Source organism: Ambystoma mexicanum, chromosome 1p (genome assembly GCF_040938575.1).
Source record: "Ambystoma mexicanum isolate Mex_15411 chromosome 1p, UKY_AmexF1_1, whole genome shotgun sequence".
Taxonomy (NCBI): domain Eukaryota; kingdom Metazoa; phylum Chordata; class Amphibia; order Caudata; family Ambystomatidae; genus Ambystoma; species Ambystoma mexicanum.
This window is the reverse complement of record NC_090921.1, coordinates 1,420,071,719-1,420,095,781: the sequence shown is the minus strand read 5'-3', so window position 1 is coordinate 1,420,095,781 and position 24,063 is coordinate 1,420,071,719. Positions and strand designations below refer to the sequence as shown.

General features: G+C 45.5%; 1 protein-coding gene across 1 annotated transcript in view; it reads right to left on the bottom strand.

The window, feature by feature from the left end:
- LOC138579237 (ninjurin-1-like) overlaps window positions 1–7,823 on the bottom strand; it is a 426,744-nt gene extending 418,921 nt beyond the window's left edge. The window contains exon 1 of the mRNA XM_069649765.1: window positions 7,372–7,823. Coding sequence (XP_069505866.1) covers window positions 7,372–7,497 — 126 coding nt within the window. The 5' untranslated portion in view covers window positions 7,498–7,823. The remainder of the gene's footprint in view (window positions 1–7,371) is intronic.
- Between the last annotated feature and the right edge of the window lie 16,240 nt (window positions 7,824–24,063).

The following is a 24,063-nucleotide window of genomic DNA, read 5'->3' as shown; positions in this document are numbered from 1 at the left end:
GCTGGACATAGGATCAAAACAACAAGTAGTGCGGCCAGCAACTGGCAAGTGCGAGTGTAAAAAGTGGAGACAACAGGTGCCTAATAAGTTAGTAAGTGCAGGTAAGGGCACTGTAAGGTAACAGATACAGACCACAAGTGCAGGGATTCTCAGGAGGCAGTGTGGGTGTGCAGCTGGGCGGGCAGGGAGCTGGGCCCGAGTTCAGAGGGTAACCAGGTGACCAGTGCAGTATCAGACAGGAGATCAGCAGGGGTGAGGAAGAGAGAAGACAGAAGCAAAGAAGAAGGTTTTAGAGAGGCATGGAGGCTGTTCCAGAGGGAGGCACCAGCTGAAGAAAGTGATGTGCCCCCAACTCGTTGCTTGAAGAAGCGACTGACCCTCAAGGAGTTGGAGGTGGAGGAGAGAAGGGCTCGAGTAGGAAGATATTTCTGAAGAGAGAGTTGGAGGTAATTTGGACCTAGGCGCCAGAAGGCCTTATGGACAATGCAGAGGGTATTGATCTTGATCCTTGCAACCACTGGGAGACAATGGAGAGATTTTAGGGCTGGAGAGATACGATCCGTGGGCTTGAGGCCAAGGCCAAGTTTCACAGTCCTGTTCTGGATTGTTGCAGAGGATGGAGAGTATAGGCAGGAAGATTTAGAAAGAGGCTCTAGCAGTAGTCCAGCCTAGAGAGAACCAGAGCTCTGGAGACAGTGAGCTTCTGGGGAAAGGTGGAGAAAAGAAGAATACCTCTGAGGAGGTGCAGCTGGTAGCTTGACTTCTTAGAGACATCATAGATGTGAGGAGAGAAGGAGAGTGTGGAGTCGAAGATGACCCTGAGGTTCTTAGCCCCAAGAGTGGCCGTCCACCGACTGACAGGAAAGGAAGGTGTGTCGATCAGGAAGATCTCCATCTTATTGGCATTAAGGCAGAGATCCTTGGGGGCACACCACTCCTGGATTGCAGACAGACACTCCAGGATTAGAGAGGAAGAAGAGGTGGCAGAAGGGAGCCTGAAAGTGAGCTGAGTGTTATCCGCATAGCACTGAAAGTTGCAGCAGAGAGCGGCAATGTGTGGGCGAGAGATGCCAGGTATTGGTTGAACAGCCAGGGAGAGATTGGTTAGACCCCTGGGGAACACCACAGGTAGAGGGTGAGACAGAGGAGTGGAAGGACCCAAGTTGGACCTGGGAGGGTCGGTCCAAGAGGAAAGAGCTCAGCCAGGCCAGGGCCTGATCAGTGATACCCAGATTATCACAGAGCCGGTTGAGCAGGATGGTGTGGTTGACCATGTTGAAAGCAGAAGAGAGATAGAGTAAGATGAGGATAGAGAGGTGATTGGCATCAAGGTTAGAGACCAGGTCTTTACAGGTGTTAAGCAGAGCAGTTTCCATGCTTTTGGCAGTTTTGAAGCCAGACTGATTGTCATGGAGACAAGCAACAGATTCAGTGTAAGGATTAAGCTGGGAGATGGCCAGCTTTTCCAAGAGTTTGTCCAGGAAAGGAGTAATGGATATCAGGCTATAGTTAACTGGACAGGAGGGGTCAGCTGATGGTTTTTAGAGAAGGGGGTACAAAAGAGAGTGCATCAGGGGGGAAGGGAAGGTTCCAGTGGTGAAAGAATGATTACAGAAGTCGGTCAGGCTGCAGCGAGGGTGTCAGTATGGTCCTTGATGGTTTTGGAAGAAGAGGAAAGAACCTGTTTTGATGAGAATTTCATAGATCGGACTTGTCTGGAAACCTCATTCATCAAGGGTAAAGCAAACCATCCTGCCAGGAGTCTCTCCAATCCCCTAAACTAAGAGGATCACTCTTCATTCACACACATATGCACACAAATTCTCATTCATGTGCATTCATTCAAAATACACTCTATCATTCACTTGTGCAATCATACAGCATTCAGACAACAACTCCTTGCTTTCAGGGCACAAATAACACAAGCACACAAACATGTACAGGCACATACATTCCAACAGATTACACATATAAATCATACTTCACTTAACAGTTTTCACCCACTGCAGTATGCAGACCAAAGCTTCCACCATACAGGACTGGATAGCCTGCCACTCTTCTCTGCAGCGTGAGCACTCTGACTGACAGAAGAGGTCTCATCTCATGTCAATTAGTGCAATAATCAGAGGTGGAGGGGCCATACCTCCTGCACTATGCCAGCCTCTCATTAATTAGGCATACATACTTTGCAAAGCCTAGCGGCTCTACATTATAAACAAAGAAAACATATGTAGCTTGGGTGCAACCCTTATCAGAGGCAGCCAACACAGCCCCCTGCAAATAATGTATAGTGTTGCTGGCCACACAAGTGAGGGGGGTGCCTCCCTCCCATACAAAGCAGCCACCACTGCCCTATTCTCAAAGCCTGAAATGTGAGCAAATCTAGAGTTAGTTGGAGCATGTTTGAGATGTTTCCATACAGCCGCGATTCACAAAGATTTGAGATACTTAGCCCAAGACAGGAGGAAGGGATGAAACCCTGATTTGAAGATGTCATGCCCAGGGTAGAAGGTGGAACAAACACATGCTGTACAACAGAGTAAGAGCAGAATCAGAGCCATCTTAAGCCTGCCTATGGAAACTAGACACAGCAAACCAAGTTGGCTCTGTCTCAACTTTGAAGAGGACGTCTATTTGTGCCTACAGCTCATGTCACAGACCAAGCAACATCTAAAGGAACTAAAAGGCACTTTAAAGGTGGTTGTTTCATATCCATAACAACAGGCAAACAGGAAGAAGTCTAGAGAGAGTCCCTTGAGACTATGAGTGACAGAGAAGTACCCCTAACTTTGTGATCTTTATATGAAAACCCTGACCTTCTTTGCACTCTTGAAAAGAGACTTGCCTGAACCTTTCGATTTTTTTTTAGGGGAGATCCTTTCTTGGTTAAATATAATCGGATTTAACCTCTGAATTGTGGACCCCACCTGGCTTTATGACAGTGCATACCACACAGAAGAGCAGCATTGTTCCTTGTGTTCTTATCTTTATTCTGCAGCAGCTGGTGACAGCATTGCTCTACCACAACCCTTTTCATCCACAAACCATTAATGGAAATTCATTTTGAAGGCATTGGAAATGTCTGAATTGGCATGTGGAATTTAGCAAATAAAGGATGTTCCATAAGCTCACTACCAAATGAAGCATGTTCCATAAGCTTACCGCTTTAAACCATGATTTTGCAGAGCCCATCCGATGTCTACATATGGTGGCAATAATTAGCATAAAGGTAAATCATTGTTTCAATGCTGTCAAACCTATATTGACACCCATGAAAAGAACTGCATGGAGGAAATAGGCACAATATGGCAATCATTTTGATTTTGCGTTTGTTTGTGTAGAAAAGGCTTGTTAACTGTTTGATTTAAATGTATCCATCGGGTATGAGGAGGGGGTATATGACAGAGAAAATGAACAAGGTGCCATTGCCAACACATGCTCCCATGTACACTACCAATGCCTGGTGTGCTTGTGATAGTAACTGCCCTCAAATGTACAGTATAAAATATTGTGGTTGCTTCAGTGCAGAAATCCTTTGGGAAAGAATGTGGTGATGATGCCTTTGGGACTGCTACTTGGGGCCAGCGCAGAGAACACGACAAAGCCAGAGCAGAACACCGGGGCAAAGCCAGAGCAGAACACCGGGGCAAAGCCAGAGCAGAACACCGGGGCAAAGCCAGAGCAGAACACTTGGGCAAAGCCAGAGCAGAATACCGGGGCAAAGCCAGAGCAGAACACTGGGGCAAAGCCAGAGCAGAACACCGGGGCAAAGCCAGAGCAGAACACCGGGGCAAAGCCAGAACACCGGGACAAAGCCAGAGCAGAACACTGGGGCAAAGCCAGAGCAGAACACTGGGGCAAAGCCAGAGCAGAACACCGGGGCAAAGCCAGAGCAGAAGACCGGGGCAAAGCCAGAGCAGAAGACCGGGGCAAAGCCAGAGCAGAACACCGGGGGCCAGATTACATGAACCTTGCACCGCTGCAAGAGCAAAGTTGCCCAGTATTAGCACAAGGGCAACGTTTGCCCCATTTCTAAAAACACTGGGACATATTAGACAACCATTGCACCACGACAAGGACAGTTTGGCAAGGTTTAAACACTAGAGCAAAAATGTCCCCAGTGCAAAAGAGATATATAGTCGATGCATTTTTGTACAAGAGCAAACTTTGTACCTGGTACACTGGTGCAAAGTGTATATGATTGGGCCCCAGGAGTTGTTAGTGGAGTGTACATTGTGGACTCATTCTGCAAAGTACTTCAGAGCTGCCAGAAGCACGGAAACCGCTCTCCTGAACATCCGTGAGGACCTGCTCTCGAACCTCGATTCCAACACTCCGTGTGTTCTCATTCTACTCGATCTCTCCTCTGCCTTTGACACTGTCAGCCATGCCATCCTGCTCAACCGTCTCCGTGATAACCTGGGTATCACTGGTCAGGCTCTGGCGTGGCTGACCTCTTTCCTTTCCAATCGACCCTCCCAGGTCCAACTGGGGTCCTTCCTCTCTGACATCTTTTTCTCCTCCTGTGGTGTTCCCCAGGGATCTAACCTCTCTTCCTGGCTTTTCAACCAGTATCTGGCACTCCTTGCCCTCCGCATCGCTGCTCTCTGCCCCAACTTCCAGTGCTATGCGGACGATACCCAGCTCACTTTCAGGCTACCCTCGGCCTCCTCCTCTCCTTCCCTCATCTCTGACTGTCTGTCTGCTATCCAGGAATGGTGTGCCGCCAATGACCTTTGCCTTAATGCCAGTAAGACTGAGATTCTACTTATCGGCACACCCACTCCCTCCTTCCCTGCAGCTCTCTGGCCGGCCTCCCTTGGCCCCCTTCCTGCTCCTACCTGCAAGGCAAAAAACCTCGGGGTCATCTTCGACTCCACACTCTCCTTCTCTCTTCATATATCAGACGTCTCTAAGAAGTCACACTACCAGCTGCACCTCCTCAGAGGTACTCTTCCATTCCTCTCCTTCCCCCAGAAGCTCACTGTCTCCCGAGCCCTGGTTCTCTCAAAGCTGGATTACTGTAACAGCCTTTATCTTAATCTGCCTGCCTCCACTCTCCGCCCTCTGCAACTCATCCAGAACAGAACTGCGAGACTTGTCCTTGGCCTCAAGCCCAGGGACCGTATCTCTCCAGGACTGAAATCTCTACACTGGCTCCCAGTGGCTGCGAGGATTAAGTTCAAAACCCTCTGCATTGTCCACAAGGCCTTCTGGGGCCTGGGGCCCAAATACCTTCAACTCTCTCTTCCTAAATATCTTCCTTCCCGAGCCCTTTGCTCATCCGTCTCCAACTCCCTCAGGGTCAGCCGCTTCTCGAAGCAACGAGCTGGGGGTAGATCTCTCTCTGCAGCAGGGGCCTCCCTCTGGAACTGCCTTCCTGCCTCCCTGAAACTTGAGGAGAACCACCTCCGGTTCCGGAAGCACCTCAAAACCTTCCTCTTTGCTTCTGCTTTCTCTCTCCCTCTCCCCTGCTGAACAGCTTTAATTCTTCACTGAATCTGCTCTGAATCTGCAACTGGTCCACTCTCAGTGACCTCGGTCCAGGGCCCAGCCACTCTCCACTTGCACTGCCTCCCTGGCACCCCCCTGCACTGCGGGACTGTCACTGTATCCTTACAGCCCCCCCTTCCCAGCACTTGTTCTGCATCTACCTTGCACTTGCCACCAGCTGGCCTTATTTATTATTTTTTACGCTACTTATCTTGTACTGCACTCCCCCCCCTCCCCTTCCCCTTGCACTTTTCCCTTCCCCCCACCCCTGCACTTGCGCGATCTGAATGACACCTGGCCTAGTAGGATCGTTGTCTGTCTTCCGCTTGTTCCCCCCCCCCGCCTTGTCGCGCCTTGAAACACTTGTGTATAGGCGCGTTACAAATGCCATATCATATCCATATCATGTCAAGGAGGCAGCCGCCGGATCACGGGCACATAATGTGGCTGCTGTGCGACTGGCCGCCTCCAGTACTCACCAGGAGCATTGTGTGCATTGTTAGGTCACCAGAAAGGAGATGAGCCCTGTGTAGGCTGGTGTGTGATTGAGACAGGGAGAACTCCAGAGGGCTGTAGCTGTCTGGGGCACACAGGAGTGGCATCAGGTGGGAGCGTCCCACTTCCCAGACACTCTTGCCATTTCTTCATTTGAAAGGAAGCTATTTGGAATGAAGAGGTCACGTTCTGTGCAGTTCTTGACTGCGATTTCACGAAGCTGATTGTCTGCTGGCGCTACAAAGCTCCACCAGGATGTGTGTCAGAGGCGTAGACAGGGTAGGGCATGAGCAGGCAAGGCCCACCCACAATCTGTAAATGCCCAATCAGCAGCGCTGTGTGGGCATTTACAGATGTTAATGTCACATTGGTGGGCCCAACTACATTAGCTGCAGGCCCCACTTGTTAGACAATCCTGGCTACAACTCTGATGTGTGTATGCGCACCACTGCTTTTCAGTGAAACACACCGACCGAACGTTAGAACAGAAAAACTCCAGTGGAGTTTCCCACCATCTGACACGACAGCAGTGATGTTCTGCTTGCAAATAATCTTTATATCTGAAACATATCATACGAAAGTCCTGTGGATTGGCCACGAGAAATGTGTGTTGTGGATGTACTTTTGTGCAAGATTAGCACAGTCAGTCAGACACCACGGGATCTGTGGGTTGCAGAGAAAGCTCCTCTGCCCCCACTGTCCCGCTCTCATTGGGATCTCCCCAGAGGCAGGAGCTGGTGTGGGCGCTAAACAGCATTGAGCACCTATTATAATGTTAAAATTGAAGTCTAAAAAGGGAGGAGGGGGTCAAATAGTTCAGAGGCCCGTTCCATCAATTCAAATTAACCTGCCTCTCTGCGGATTCACTTTGCTGAGCTTGTGATGCAGGCGGTTGTTCAGCGGGTCCCTCAAGGTGACTGCGTTCCACCTGCACAGCCTCAATGCAGTAATTCACACCACTCACCCATGTAGCGGACTAAGGGAAAAACGCAAACAAAATGTTTTGATTTTAAGGTTACGTTCCTCCTCTTGAGTTTGCAATTGTCATTGAGTCTCCTACGCAAAAGTACAAACCCCCAACAATGTGAAGAAAGGCATTGTATAATCCTTAGATTTTTGGACAAATGGTGTTACCATCCTTAGATTATGCATGGACAATTTTCAGCATTTTAGTTTCCCAAAATGTTTAACAATTTTTATTACCGCACACCGAAGACTTGAGTAACACAATTCAAGTGACTTTAATAAAAATGTTTTGACGAATGCTGCGGTAGAATAGGCAAACTATCACCCGAGTAAGGAGGACTTGAATGCACTTTACTCTCATTACCACTTAACTTTCTCTGCCAGTGAAGATGGGCAAGCCCTGCGGGTGCCACTTACGTTCACTCTTTGCCTCTCGTCGTTGTCGTTAGCACCGGGAAGGAGAAGGGGATCTTCATCCGAGGACTGGTCGCTGTCTACTGGAAGCGTGGCCCTGTTCATAGCTCTTCGGAAGATTGAAGTCATCTCAGTCAAGACCAGCGGCAAAATACAGTCGCGTGAACTAAGAGAGCCGGGAATCTGGGGCGTTCGCCGTAAAACGAACGCAGAAATGAAGTGGCATGCGCCAGACGTATGTTCCTGTTAGCAGCATTACGCATCCATCTGTTTTAGGCACATGGGACAATGCCCGCGCAGCTCTCGATGTCATTGTACACACCATTATCCTGGCCTGTCACGTGAGCGTTCCCGTCAGAGGAATGTGACGTTGCAAACTCCTAGCTTCCAGTGCCATCTACATTACTGACGCGCAGTGTTGCGGGGTCCTCTCTCTATTCATGGCCCTCTTGGTTGCAGTTGCTGACACACCAAAGGCATTTCAATGAATTCAGCTGCGTCACACTTCTCTTTCTCTGTTATGAAGCTTCCCTCAGCCATGGTCGGGTCTACGGAAACACGGGGAACCTGCTCATCTTTCACCCAACCATTCGGGTTATTGGAATTACATAGGACATAGGAAATGTATCACATACGAAAGGTATCACTTTAAAAAAAATGTTTTACTTTTCACCATCATTTCCCTTTCATTGCCTTTGTGTCATTTTCACCATTTTGCTTAGGCTTCCAAACGTATGTTCACAGGTGGGAGCATTTAAAGTTCCATGACATCCACTTGAAACTATGAACACGGGATATACTGTAAACACCTCACAGTTCCCACATACAGACACGTATTTATAATCCTCCACCGAGCATATGTTGTGTGTTTAGACATGTATAGCTTGTCTGTGTTTTACATTCAGACACTTCGCATTACACATGTCACAAGCCTTATTAGTAGCCTTGGATGTCCATTCATGCCTGATAGAAGCTTGCGTAGCCCACAGATTCCCTGCTATGTCATGTCCCTTTCCTATGCGGAAGCTCTGTTCAGTTTGGTCCGCTGGCTCTGGCTCTTCTCTCGGTTCACTCCAACTTGTCTGTCGTTCGGGTACTCGATTGCCATCTGTCAACTAGCCTACCAAAAGCATCAGCAGCCTTTGGTCTTGTCACCATCTGGAAACAGGGACATAATTTGGGGTTTGCCAGGGTTCGCACTTACGACCATTGAGGTCTCCCTTGCGACCCCAATAAATACGCGTTTTTTTACAAATTGAAGCTCCTGGGTTGTGGTCAATGCCATGCGCCTCTTTGTTTTTAGAGTGCCTCACTTTCTTGTCTAGGCTTCTTAAATAAAATTGGGGTTCCACCAGTGTAACACGTTGAGTAGTGACACTAAATAAGAAAGAATAGGAATGACAAATAATCTGTCTTTATGGAATTCTAAACAATAATTGCTAGACTCATTAAAGGTTTATTTCATGCACACTTCAGGGGGTGAGTCACTGATTTAGTTTGTTCTTAAACACCTCAAATTCACAATGCAGACAAAATCCTCCAAAAAGCATTTAGAGTATAATAAGCATCCATTTCAGACTATGTATTTTGCTTTTCGCCAGTTGCAGTTATAGCATGTTTTTTTTCTGCCGATACATATGGTGATCCATTCTTGTACGAAATGTATATCACGTTACAGTGATATTGTCACCATATTTTTCATAGTGTACTTAGAAACCATGCTATGGGATGCCATTTTCTGTTTTGTGGAGGTGTAAATTGTCATGTTCCATCCCTTCCCATGATGTCACTTCGGGGTGGGCTCAAATGACATCACTTCCTGTGATGTCGTCAGAGGTCAAGGGTCATGTGATGCCACTTCCGGTACCCCTGGCCTTTTGATCAAATGACATCCCTGTCTGGAAACTGCCTGTCACACACGTCACTGTCTCTCCTCATCATGCCCGCTAGTTTCCAGAATTATAAAACAGTACCCCAGAGATTCTGCAGCACAAAACGGCCTCACCCATGGGCATGAATTGTATAGCACCCCCCCCACCACCGTGTAATATCCCTTGTCTGATTTTAACGCCGAAACAAAAGAGTAAGTGTAGCCCGTGGGGGAGGACTATGAAGCTCAATTAGAACTTTGTAATGGTGTCTGTTCTACTGCACAAAGGGAAATGGCAGACTGCAATAGTGGCTGGAATATAAGCCTTCTCTCCCAAAATTCCAATGTGTCTCCTTTGTCTTTCCATGTCTTAAACACAATACCTGAGCTGCAAAGGGTGTGTTGGTTTAATATTGATAACGCCCGACTCTACTGGCTATTGCTTGGTGGCATTGTCCCTAGACCCTCTTTAAAGGCCCTTGCATACTCTGGTCTATCACCCTGGGCCGTGTTCCTTTATCAGTGAGTAATGATCCTCACATTGATGTCGTATTGCTTAATTCTATGTCAAGACAGCAGGCTTCATATTATGCATTACAATATTTACTTCTGAACTGCAGCAAAGAAAAAACTTTTACAAACAAAAAAGTTTGAATAACAGAACTAAATAGAGTTCACAGTCAATGTAGGGGGGGCCTCCCCAATCCAACATGGATGACAGGTTATGCCCTGCAGATGACCAATGAGCAGGAACCCTCCTCTATATATGTCTTTTACTCTAATCTCAACTCCTCTTTCTTTGCTGCTGACACCACAGCTAAGTTACTCTTTCTAGTTGTGCCTTTCATGCTAGTCAGTAGTTGGCATAATACATTGTATATTATATATCATAGTGGGTAGAGTGTAGTGTTTACTTTATAGTAACACTTTAATGCTTTCACTTTAGAAACTTTTTTCCTTAGTTTTCTTGTTAAGGTTTATTATTGTATTGGAGTTTTAGTGAGGTTGCGTGCTACCGCCGCTTCATTATTAGTGTTTTTTCCTTTTATTAAGGCTCTGCTTCCACAGAGTTTTTTCCTCTGTTCTACTAACCAAACGCACGCGGGCCTGTCGGAAGCTTTAGCTTCACACCTAACGTGTATAGGCTTTGTGCGCTTAGCAGCGCCGGTTGGGCCGCCCACTCCAGGCCCTACATGCCTGGGTCTGTCAGAAGCTTTTGCTTCAGACCCGAAGCGTGTGGGCCTTTTACTATATTAAATAAGCCATTACCGTTGCAATTATTGGCGCTGTCGGCCCGCCCACTCAATGCCCAACGCGCGCTGATATGTCAGAAGCTTTTGCTTTAGACCCGACGCACGTGGGTTTTTTAAATATATTTTAATATATTTTAAGATTCTCTTTGGCTGAACAGTGTACCGCCCACCCCTGCCCCACGAGCAAGCCTTTCAGAAACCTTGCTTCAGGTTTTGCTCACGGGTGTTGGGGGACAATATGGTATTTTCACAAGGAAATTTTGGTACAGCTATTTTGCCTTGCTATTTTGCCTTGCTATAGGCGTACCACGGCCTGCTTGGCTTCAGGCTTTGCCTGAATTATGGTGCGAGGTTACCCCCTCATGTGCTGCTGAGTGCCACACCCTGCTAGGGTGAGCAGCTTGGATTGACGCTTGCGCAGTATGTTTCCTTTTTCCAGGAATCAACCACTTCATGGTATCCTTTTGGTCCCAAACAAAGGGACAGACCCCAAAAAAGGGGGTAGATAAGTCCTTGAGGAGTTGTCAGGGCAAGTTATTGGATGTGTTGGATCCGGTCACCCAGACTTTAGAACTGGCTGATTGCCTGTTGATGTGCAAGTCCTGCAGGGCTGGATTTTGGGAATGGTTTGCCTGCTTGGCATCACTAATGCCTACATTTCTGCAAAATGGTGTTAGTCCCTTCTCATGTCACTTCATCCCAAATTGTCATTAGGCAAGGTTACTATTATTAATATCTTTGCCCCTCAGGGCAATAGATCCCGCTCCTCTGGCTGTTTCTCCCAGGGCTCTACCCATCCCCGGCAAGGCGCATTAAGAGGTGCGCACAATTACTGCTCTGTTGGAGGTGCACAAACCCAGTTTTACCCTTGAAGGAGTTTTTGGCACCATTGGCGAGGTCATGCCAGCAGGGGTCCTGCTAGACCTAGGGTTCCTCCAGTAATGCCTCATGTGCTCGAGGTTTTCTCTTCCACAAATGTTTAGGGGACAGGCTGGCCAGGTTCTTCCTTGAGAGGCATTCACCTCAGATCCCCGGGGGGTTGCAGTCAGTAAAAGGGGTTCATTTTGAGTATTTCCCTTCTTTTGTCCATTTTTTCCTTGCATCTTCCCCTAGTGTCCAATAAAGCCCAGCAGGATTTGATAGTTGTGGAGGTCCGTGACCTCATTTTTGAAGGGATGGTGGTACCAGCGTCCTTCACAGTTTCTCAATTTCTGAGCATGATAGCCCTGGTCCCGTTAGCTGAGGGGGGTGTTTTCACCCAGTCATTATCTTACAAGTCCTAACATCTATTTGTAGTGTATCATCACTTCAAAATGGAAGGGATTAATCTACTTATTGACTCCCTTCTCCGGGCGGATTGTATGATCAAGTTAGACCTCAAGGATGAGTACCGGGTGGTTCCGTTTTTCCTCCTCATCACAAGTTTTTTTCTTCAGTTCCACTGCGGGGCTTGCACTGCCAATGTCCCTCCTTTCGTTTTGACCTTTTCACCAGCCCCCTGGTGCTTCACCAAGTTAATTAAGCTGGTGTTGGCTCACCTCAAGTCCAAGGGGTTTAGGATCATTTCTTTGACGTTATCCTTGTTTTAGCTTGCAATTCTCAGTCTCTTTATAATCATGTGCATTTAGTGGTGTCCCTTCTACAATCATGGGTTTGTTTTGGTTATAAATACAAGGGATTCAAGCTCTGCATCTTTATCCTTCCGGACAGCAGGCTCTCCTACATAAGGAAGTAATCCATCTTCTCCCCTTGAAAGGGAGGGTTCCCCTCAGACAGCTAGCCTGGGTTGTGGGGATGTGGTCAGTTCCATCCAAGTTATCTTTCCCCTCTCCTTTACAGGGCGTTATAACGCCTGAAGACCAAATATCTTCACAAGAATCTGTCTTCCTCGCAGTTAGGGTTCTGTTCCCCAAGGTCAGGTTGGAGCTCCTTTTGTGGCTCAGGCTCCTGTATGCCAAGAATGGCAGGGCACATTTTCCACTCCCGCTCCGGATGTCTTTCCGGAGTCAGATGCCAGCAGACTGGGCTGGGGGTGCCATGTTAGGACATGTTTCCACATGCAAAATTGGTCCACTTCAGTGAAGCAACTGCATGTCAGCCGTCTGGAGCTGTTAGCGAGCTCTCTTGCTGGCAAGAGCCTTCTCTAGGATCAATGAAATTTTGTGTCTTTTCCGGATGGGCAATGTTTTGGCAGTGCGATAAATCAATCATCTGAAGGGGACCAGGTCCAAGGCTCTAGCAGATCTGACAAGGGAAATTGGTTTTCTGTCTGGTTTGGGACATTGTGTTGCAAGCAGAGTATTTTCCAGGAGTCAGCAAATCTGTTACAGTCAGGTTTTTTCCAAACATCTCCAGGACGGGAAAAACTGGATGTTAGATAGGGCTCTCTCTTTGCCAAGATCTTGTACTTTTGGGGTCCGATTAATTGGTTCTCTTTGCCTCGTGACTTATATGCTACGTTCCCTGGCTCTACAGTTAGAGTCCAGATCCCAGTGCACTGCCTTCTGACACTTTCCTCCAGGATTGGTCAGGTCCCTTTTTTCATATGTTTGTTATCCTTTGCCATGATAGCAAGAGTCCTGGTTCAGTTGTGCAGGCAGGTGGCAACGCTATGGTTGGCCTTCCTGGAGTTGGTTCCCAGTCGTACTGGAAGTGGCAGTGATATTCCTCATCTCGACCCTCTCCACCCATGGTCTCTCTCCGTCCCGACAGGTTTCCCTTTTGAGCTGGTCCTTCAAGGACTCCTCTCCCTTTTTAATTAGAACATTTCATCTCTTCCTGGTGCTTCCAAGGGCTTTCGCAGGACTCTATCTGTTTCCTCAAGGACTTTGGGGCAGCCTCTAATAAACCAGGTTACTCTTCAGCTTGCAACCACTGGGTTTGTTGGTGTATGACTCAACTTTTCGGTTCAGTTTCTTCCTTCACAGTAGAGATAGTTAACTTCTTGTGGAGTTGTTTAAAAAGGGAAACATTTACAAGTCAATGAATGCATTTAACTGCCACTATCTCAGCGGGAAATGTTGTTGTTAAGGGTGAGACATTGGATAGGCACTCCTTGATGTGCAAGGCCTTCAAGTCCATTTGCATTAAGGTCCACCTAAAGCTAGGTATTTTTTCTTCTATGGGATGTTTATATCGTATTGGATTCATCTGTTTTTTGTCCTTTTTTAACAAAGATTTGTCTTTGCTACAACTTTTTTTCCAAGTTATACTTGTTGGGTTTTCTTTCTGTTAAGACTTTTTTCTGGTATCAGAGCATTGGATATGGGCAATAAATGTTCACTCCCCAGGGGGTCACTTTATTTATTCCCAGAAGGTGTAAGTGTTTGGTTTCCTCCATTTCTTATCCAGGTTTTCCAGAAGATTTAAAGTTATGTATCATTGAGTGTTTCAAATGTTTTGAGTTGAAGATGAGAGGCTCATAGCCTTTTATTACCTCTCTGCTGATATTCCTATGGGAACCTCATTTGGGATTCCCTGCCCCTTTAGCCAGACAGATTAAGTAATTTATGTGGAAGGCAGAAGTTGATATATCCTCATTTGGTTTCAGTTAAAGTGCTATGCATTTAGGACTTTCTCCCGTGGGCTGTCTGGGGCAAACATTCTCAAAGCAGCTGATTGGTCAAGAGAATAATCATTCAAAACATTTTATTTGATCACAAGCTTATTGATCATGTTGGTGTTAATGTGACGCAAGGGCTTTAAACTTGCATAATATGAAGCCTCCTGTATTGACATTGAATGGCTAATCCCCCTCACTAACGTGAGAAGGGGTTTAGATTCTATTAACGACAAGGAGGTGAGTATTATCCCACCCTCCCGCCCTTTTGTTTCTTGTTCTTACACCCTCGCAGTGAGATGTTCTGTTCAGGAGCGTTTCGTCACAGTTACAGGATGCAGAGAGTGCATGATCCCTGAGCTTCGTTGGATCCTGTCTCTGCAATATATCCTCTGGTGTTTGCAGTGGGCGCCTGATGCAAGACAGCTGCAGAAAGAGGAGTTGAGATTAGAGTAAAGCACATATATAGAGAAGTTGCCCTGTTCACTGGTCATCTGCAGGACATGACCTGTCCTCCATGTTGGATTGGGGAGTCCCCCCGCTACATTGACTGTGAACTCTATTTAGTTCTGTTATTCAAACTGTTTGGTTTGTAAACGTTTTTTCTTTGCTGCTGTGGTTCAGAAGTAAAGATTGTAATGCAAAATACTCACCCCCTTGTCTTTAATAGAATCTAAACCCCCTTCTCATGCTAGTGAGGGGGACTAGCCATTATGTGCATGTGTTGTCATAAGCATCTAACTGGTTTTCCATGTAAACAGCACCATGTCACTCCTGACCTGGAATATAGTAGGTTGGAAATCCTGGTGAGTGAGAGATAGAGTTGTACCCTCGGAAGCCAGGTACAATGGGTAATTGTCCATAAAAACTGAAAACAACAGAGAGGGGGACAACTATGCAAATACCAGCCTGGAGAGATGGGGTCAGTTCATCCAGAGAATATGGAATTCATTATCTGCTGGGAGAGGCTGAGCTATCAGTCCATGAAGTGGAATCAAGACAAAGCTCTACAAATACAAGAGACTGGAATGGCATGGAACACTTGAACAATTTTTCCTCTGCTTGCATATGTGAATGTGGCCAAAACCGAAATCACAGGCAAACACTCACCACATGAAGAGCATGTGACTACTGGCTCAAAATAGGAACCAGGTGACACAGATCAAAACAGAAAGCAAAATAGGTTAGACTCGGGCAATGATATCACCTTGGTGAATTAGAAACTGACTGATACATTCTCCAACCCATAAACATCTAGGACATTCAATTTCCTTTGAGGAAAAGTAAGCTTTCCTGAATAAAAAATCTAAAATGGTGTAACTGTAGCTCATACTTGAGTAAATACTGTACCCGAAACATCAGCAATGTCTTAGCATATTAACAGAAAATAAACATTCCATTGAAAATAAACAGCATACTGTGACAGAATGACACTAAACATAGAGGTAGAATAACACGTATGCAGCCTATGATGCTGTTTAAATAATTAAATTAGCAAAATTGAACGTTATTATAAATAAGTAAAAAAATCAGATTAAATTAAGTGCATGCAATTTCTCAATAGACGAAATCCATTATACATATATCAAAAATAGAAAACATAACACAACAAATATATAGTGCACAGAAGATATGCTAGTTGCAGAATAGTGACTATAAGCCTATCTAAATTGGAATACTCTTCTAGACAGAGGGCCTCATTATAAGTCAGCCGGTAAGGGGTTAATGGCGCTGGTAAAGGTGCCGGCGCCATCAACCCCGTACCACCTGATTACGAGGTCCCCTCGCGGGACCCGCTCTGCACGTCTGGTTTTATCAGACGTGCAGAGCGGGTCCCGCGAGGGGAAGAGGGAGCAATCAACGGGCCGCTCGTAATCGGCCCGTTGTTTGCTCCCTCTCCCAATCCCATTCAGCCCTATGGGGGCTGAAATGGGAATGGGGAAGGTCTATGCCCGGGTTCCTGAAGGGAGGAATTACCGGGCCCTCTGAACTCGGAATGGCCCAGTAATTCGCCATTCTGGGAACCCGGACCCGATTTTTGCGGCAGCCATGCCGCCAATATCGGCATGGCTACCGCCAAAGTCGTAATGACGGCCAGATTCTTTTAAAATTGGGAAGGAGTTCATTGCTTGCAGTCTCCTAGAAATACCAATCACTTTTCCTGGTAAGAGCTTAAACACAAATAGCCTCCGTTTTTGGGCGTTGGCTTTCTCTCAACATGTTTCTTTTCCTTTTTCCTGTTAGTGGTGAACATTCATCAGTAGTATAGTGGTCACTAATATTGCTGGGGCTCTGAGGTTGAGAGTCCCTCCAGTCTCAATTAAGTCAGCTTTCCAATTGTCAATCCGTGGAAACACATCAATACCATAACATCATAGGCTGTCGATAAAAACAAAACAATATAGTTATTAGTGCTAAATTCAAAATGTGGGATGAAGATATAATCCCTCTTACCAACTAAAAGGGTTATAATGACCTTCGATGATGAGTGGTGATAGCCAGGTCTTGCAGTGAAGGTCTTATAATTAGACACATAGGCCCTCATTACGACCCTGGCGTTAAGGGATTACGGGTACCGGCAAGGGTACCGGTACCGGTAATCCGTTAACGTCTGATTACGAGGTCCCTTTGCGGCTCCTGACCTTAATGGCTGGTCTGTACCAGCCATTAAGGTGGGGATCCGCAAAGGGACCTTGAAGCGGTACCGTAATTACCGCCTTCCCCATTCCCATTGACCCCTATGGGGCAAACATGGGAATGGGGAAGGGCCAATGGTAAATGGGGAATTATCGTCCCGCCAACCTTGGAATGGGGCGGTAATTCCCCATTTCACCATGGCCGATCCGGTAAATTACCGGCGTTAACCATGGCGCTAATGGCGCCATTGGTTAACGCCAGAGATGTAATGAGGGCCATAATCTGTGTGTGTTCTGTAACAAACGCATATCAGTGCTTAGATGCTTCCTTTAACCATGACTCGCTCCTCCCTTTCGTCTTAACCCTCTCTGTTCCAAAATGTCCTAAATAAGAGGAATAGGGATATTACTGACCTATAAGGGTATCTCCTCAGGCAAGGCTGTCGACTGAGTTCCCAGTCCTTCTTTTATAGTCAAGAAAAAACTGTAACCACACCAAAGAAACCTGTGAGCCTAAAATTGCTCATTGCTTTCTACAGTTAAACTCACCCTGTAAAGGTTCTTTTCTTTGCACAGAGGTATTGTAATCCCAAATTAATATCAGTCTCTTGTTTATTCGTTGGAGGCTTCCAGGTAGCATCTTAAAGTATAGGATAAAGTCAACAGAGTACTCAGTAATAGCTCCTTGGTGTAAATACACTCATAAATTTCGGTGTTGGCACTACATAGTAAACTGAATGCGTGAGGTAGCTGGTATAGCTCTAAGTTTTCTGGGTGCTCAGCAACACGTACAGTATACAACTAGCCTTATAAGATTTTAGAATAATTTGAGTCACCCGTGATCTATAGTTATTATGCTTCTAAATAGTAAATAATGTTGTGGACCGGGTGATCTATAACTTAACGTGGGCGCCGGTTTGTTTGTTGGAGCACCAAGCTGTTGTGTCTGTTGTGTGTATCAGATGGTTGCCTTGGTGACTGTGAAGGTTGTAGACTCACTTTGTGGCCCAATTATAGAGCGGCCATCTTTGTGTGTAGTAAAGTAATGCAACACTCTGGCTATAGGTTAATGCCATGTTTCACTGTATTAAAGTATATTATTGCGGGGTACTTTCATTTGAGGTCTAGTGTTCGCTTGTTAAATTGATCACTCTCACAATCTTGTGGACAGTATTTAGTGTCCCTCTAATTATTTTTGTGGATTGACGCCATACAACGCTGTAATTTAATGCATACCTAAGGGATATTGAATGAATAGGTAAGGTTAAAATATGTCAAGGTTAATATAGCACTATTTTAAGAGGCTTAAATGGTTGATCTAATAATACAAGGGGTGACCTTATGACACTGGGGAGGACAATGGGGTCCTCTAGAGGAAAACTGTGTCTCTTTAACTGGTTAACACAAGAATTGCTATAGTATGGTACGATTTCCTGAATGGACATACAGAGTGTAATGAAACACTCTCCTGAATAATACATTAAATGTTGGTCTTGTGCAATCTCCTGACACCTGTTGTAATGTTGGTGACCAGGTTACACTCCAGTTAGTAGGGGAGCTAAGGAGTCTCAATCCTGTATCAATCTCACTCACTATTATCTAATATGAAGTGCCAGGGAGCCCTAGATATGATGTCAATGTTGCATTATCCTCAGATTTTATGCCATTCTACTGCTTCATTTAGGCTTCTCGTATCAATTTTAGTCAGAAAGATAAGTTCTTGTTCTCGTTTGAACAATTTTTCTTCTCTAGTCTGTTGGTTCTGTCCTTTCAACACTTGTTAAACTGTTCATTCGAGCTCCTCCCAACCGTGGTGGTAACTGTTTGACCATTGGAGCTTGTTCGATCTTGTTCTTAAGGCAGCTCCTGTGTTTTATTATCAGTGTTTTGATTTTTCTATTGGTTTTTCCAATGCAATTAAGACCGCAGGCACATTTAATTAAATGCATTACATGGTCTGTATTGCAGTTAGAGAAGCAGTTTTGTTTCTATGGTTTGTTTGTTAAAATGTCTAACTCTTTAGATTGTTTAGTGAGCTTGCATACAGCGCATCCCTCACAGGGATGATGTCCCACAATTATATCTAGTCCCCACATGGATATAATACTCGTGGTGGTGGCAATTTTGGTCCCTGGTTGGCTTTTACTAACGCAGTTTCCTATGGAGGTGCTCTTTTTGTAAGCAAAGATGGGTTGTTCTAGATTAGGTTCAGCTGAAGCAAACACCTTCCAGTGTCTGTTGATGATATTGCAGATAGCCGAAGTGTGGTGAGTAAATGTGGAGACACAGACTATGCGATCATCCTTGGGTTTAGGTATTTTTTCCTCTGGAAGTGCTTCTCTGTTGTTATTAAATGCCCTTTTTGCAGCTTTTTTAATTAGTTTCTTAGGGTATCCCCATTTTTGCAGTTTATCCGAGAGTGGATAGGCCTCTCGTTCAAATGATTGTGACAGAATATCACCTGATGAGGGTGGAACAGCCTGAGCTTTTTTGTTTTTTAAATTAAATATAGATGTAGGTAATTCTGTTTCTGAAAGTGGGATCTGCTAATCACTTTTATAATGCTTCATTCCAAAAAGCATAATGCACACATGTACCATGCCGTGCCCATCTCCTGACATGCCCAACACATTTTTAGCAGTGGTAGCATGGAAGGTTCAAAGGTCACACATGCATCGCTGAACACAACAGGCATAGGTGGTTTTCAACCATCTGCATCTCTGGTTCAAAAGGTAATAATAGTTTAACCCAGACAGCTTGGTAGCCTGGCACTAGTTATCCAATCTAAATATAAGCCATGGCCAGTTATGACATTGTTGCTACTGACAGACATAATCATTCAGCCACAAGCATTGGATGTCATATTATTGCACGTTTGGTGAGTAGTGACTCATTCTTGACAGGACTGGTATGTTTATTAGCTATATGAGCTGGGTGTACACAGAACAACCATTTGGCACTCAGCCCAGGGAGACTTTAAGGATCCCCCTAGGATGGTCCACACTTTCCTCCAGGGAATAGAAGCCCTCCTCGGGAGGTCAGCTGAGAACCAGTGCTTCAAAGACATTCCTAACATGGCAATAGTCCTCTCACACTTGGGTGCTGATTACTGGAGTCCTTTTGAAGTAAGATGACAGAAGACAAAGCAGCTACAGCAGCCTAGAGAAGTGGTTCAGACCACAGACTGATCTCACTGTTTTGGATTTGTTGCGACGTTGCAAACTTCCTGTCCCTGCTCACCACTTCCTGCAGACAAGGCACTCTGCGTATGACATCAGCAGGCACAAATATGCGACTCACAGCAACCAAAGAATCAGGGAAGCAACACGTAGATGTCCTGAATTTCAAAATGCCCCAGACACCAGTTTAGGTACCTTCAAAACCATCCAATCTGCTGCAGGGGAACTTGAGAGTCATCTTCAAAGTCAAGGCTTGACTGCCTCTGAATCTCTGAGTTCCGCTCTATATGAAGAACCACCATTTCCACATCTCAAACCTGGCAAGTCTTGCATCTCCTATTCAATACCATCTGCCTGGTTACCAGCTGCTTTGAGCTCCAAACCATTGCTACTGCATTAATGCAACAATGTGCTGTGCCAGTCATTCCCACTCATTGCTTAGGGCCAGTCTACACTTCTCTGCACCCAAGACTGCAGAGTCTTCTAGCACCGCTGACCCAACAAAACCTGCCTCTGCCAGGGTCTTTGACCCACAAGCCATCATCACTGCTGAACAACACTGGATTGTTGGAACCCATCTCCATCACTCCACAATTTAGCCCCATTCCGACACTAAAAGCACCCAGACACTAAGTTTGATGCCAAACGCCTGGCTCGACAGTGTTGAGCTGTAAAGACAAGAAATCAAAGGTATTTGAAGAAGCCCTGTTCTCCTAGTTTGCCTTAAAGGACCCTAGTGACATTTAGGCTCCCTTCTCTACCTTTTAAAAGACATATCCAATAACTATCACATTTTGTTGCTGATGTGTTTCCCTGAACACCACTAACAACAAACTGAGAGTGTCACTTTAAGTCTGCTTTCTCTGTTGTTTCCCTACAGAGGTGAGCCAGTGAAATATGTTTGTGTGGTGTGTTTTTTTTTGGTTTGGTTATTGAAAGGTCCTTTCTGGCTGAAGAGTCTGAAGAGTGTTGCCTAGCCTTGGCCCACATTATCAAAAGATGTGAAGGAGGTATATCTGTCGGGCTATGCACGTTCCAACTTTAATATTGAGCCTTGAAGAAGCAAGACAACGGAAAGCAATACAGATTCGGATACTGGTACCACACTAAGAGACTGATCTCCAATTAGAAGTATGTTATAAAAGATTAATTAATTAATTAATTGGGATCTCTGCTGGTAGAGTGGCAGTGTGGTGTTGAGTAGGCACTTGATCCAATACTCATCCCTGTACACATGCCGTGCCTTAGTCGTTTTCCTCAAATAGTACTTTTATGCACAATATAGCATGTACCGACTTTGGCACTGGCTAAAAGGCTTGTCATGCCAATAAAGTAGTTTGTATCATATTATTGTATAGAGATGGATGTGCAAGCCCCACATTATAGAGAAGAGGTTGTCAATTTTGACTGCACTGTCGTAAAATGCAGTGTGAGCTAAAACATGGCAGTGCCTTCAGTGTGAGAGAAAGGACCTATCCTTCCATAGTGATTTGAGAGAGGAAGGATGCCAACCACTGCAACAGAAGAAGAAAAAAAGGGTTATTAGAATGGGAAGAGTATTAGAGATGCGTCAGCAGCTGCACAAGGTGAAACTGGTTGGACAGATCCTTTCATGTAGAGAATGTGAGTAGGCTCCCACGGTGAGAAAATGGGTGACAGTGCCTGAAATGCAAAATAATGATGTATTGGCCTATCTAGTGAAAAATTAAGACATTAGCCCAGTTAGGGGAAGAAACAAAGAGTTTGTCAGTGTAGCAGGAGAGAGGAAAGTTGTGCACACCTGAACGTTAGAACAAGAAAGGTGTCATCTCTTCCATTGGTGTAGAATAGGAATGGCAAACCCTTTATGGGGAAGATAAGAGGGGCATATGCCCGATGGATCAGGGGAAGTAGGTCTGTGTCTCTAACAGGAGTGAAACAATAGGTAAATAGGCCGGGGTGGTGCAACAATTTCTGGGGTCTTAGATAAAGATAAATGTTGCCCTCCACCATAAATTTAAATCTTCAACCCTGAGACTTCAGGGATAGCTGCAACTGGAATCCCCCCCTAAACATTAAGCATAAAAGTGTGATGAAATCTAAATTGTAAATAAAATGAGATTCCAAGCAATGCATCAATTTGCCATGAGTAGGATGAATATATACAATCTTAAAGGCCCCCCTTCATCAATAAGCCATTTACCATTCCAACCCCAGCCCATACTATTACCCAATAAAACATTGCTGGTTTTCCAACATTGTTCCAGACGAAGAGCCCCAGATCGGCTTCACGCAATTATATTACCCCTACATGCTAGGTCAGTGTGATGGACGAATCTGAGCACGGATTGTAATTGTAATTGGTTATTTATAACACGCTTAATACCCAGAGGTTTCTAAACGCGACCCGGGGATCAAAGCTATGTTGCTCAGCTTTGCCTTTCTTCCAAGAGGAGGGCGTTGCCACTTAGCTAACCCCTCGAGGTCAATATCACAGTTGGTATGACAGAACACACTTGCTCACTGCCAACATGACAGTAATGCTGTCTACCTATCTCTTCCAATTTTTTTCTGTCTTAAACCCTGGTTTATTACAGTTCATGAGTAAATTTGACCAGTGCTGGGAAGTTCACGGTTAATGTTACTTTTTCATGGAAGGCTATGCAAGAGTTGTACGTTGAGGTAATTTATGCCATGGGGCAGGCACTGGATCAGTCCAACAGTCTGAGGGCCAGAAAGTCCACTTCACTCTGGACATGTGACCAGTGGACAGACCATTGAGTAGGTGGCTGTGACCGCATGCTGGGTGACCTTCTCTTCCCCTGCTAGCAGGAAGGGATCTGGAGGAGAGCAAGTATTGCACCAGGCCACTTTGTGTGTCCAAGGATTCGAATACAGAGGCTGCATGGGATTTGCCATCAGGATGAAGGTGGGAAAAGTGGTGGCGTAGGAGTTAAGAACACAACATCTAAAGCTGGTCATTGTTGCTGCTGACAATGGGTCAAACATCTTTGCTTACCTACAAAACGATAAGATCTGGCATGGTCCTTGCAATGTGCATATCTTTCAACGTCTTGTGGCACGTTTCATGATCAATTGCCAGATCATGGGGGCAAGACTGCAGTGGCCCAGTAGATTATTTTGCAATTCATACGGTCCACCAGTTATGGGAAATTGCTGCACCAATTGCAGGTGCTGCCCAAATTGACAGAGCACCGCTTGGAGACCACATTTATCACCCACAGGAATTGTGCTTTGCACATGCTGGATTGCCAAGTGAAAAATGCTTTGGCATCACTGATTAGTAAAATAATCGCACGTGGGTTAGCTGGAACTGTGTATCACTTAGTGATAACATAACATAGTTTTCAACAAAAGTAAACACTGAATATATACGGCTTTGTTTCTTGGCATATGTTTCTTTTGAGTCACCTGAGAACCTTCCAGAAGGAGACACAATTAAGCTGTGCAAAGATGCACTGATAATGTGGGTGGAAATGCAACTGGATGAAGACGGGTTCATTAGGAAAATGCAATAAACTCTGTGCTCATCCCTCCACGTCCAGAGATGTCAGGAACAGTGTTTCATTCATAATGGGTAGTCCATTGTTCTTGTACTGCCACCTAACCCATATTCTGTAAACGCCTCTGACTGCAGTGTTAGTTTTGAGGCAGATGTCCAGATTCCGAAGAGTAAAACAAGTGGACCAATCTGAGATGCACCACAAAAGCTACAGAAATAGACATGCCTCAGTCACAGAAGTGTGCATCTCAGAGATCCGCCACTTAAGAAGATGAGCACAACATGTCAGTAAAAGATGTGCAAAGTGGGTGGAGAGCATGCGAATACACCAAATTAAGCGTGCCAAGGGGGAATGACCACTGAAAGTGAGCAAAGATGCACCAACATCTTCATTCAGAAAACCTGACCACCGGATTTGCTCCAAAAAGTCCCCTTCAACATTTGCTCCTTTCTCAATGCGGAGCAAGCGGCACAGAAAACAGTGCATCTGATTGTTCCAAACAAAGAAGCACACCACGCACCACACTCACAACCAACAACACAGAATACAAGCCCAGCACAGAGAGACAGGTACACTGTCCCAAACTGTCCAATCCAGTAGAAATAATGCTGCTGCACCAGCTGAAGAGGGGAGAAATGATATATGGGTGTGTAGGGTAAGGCTGAAATATCAGCATTGAAAAATAATCCAATGAG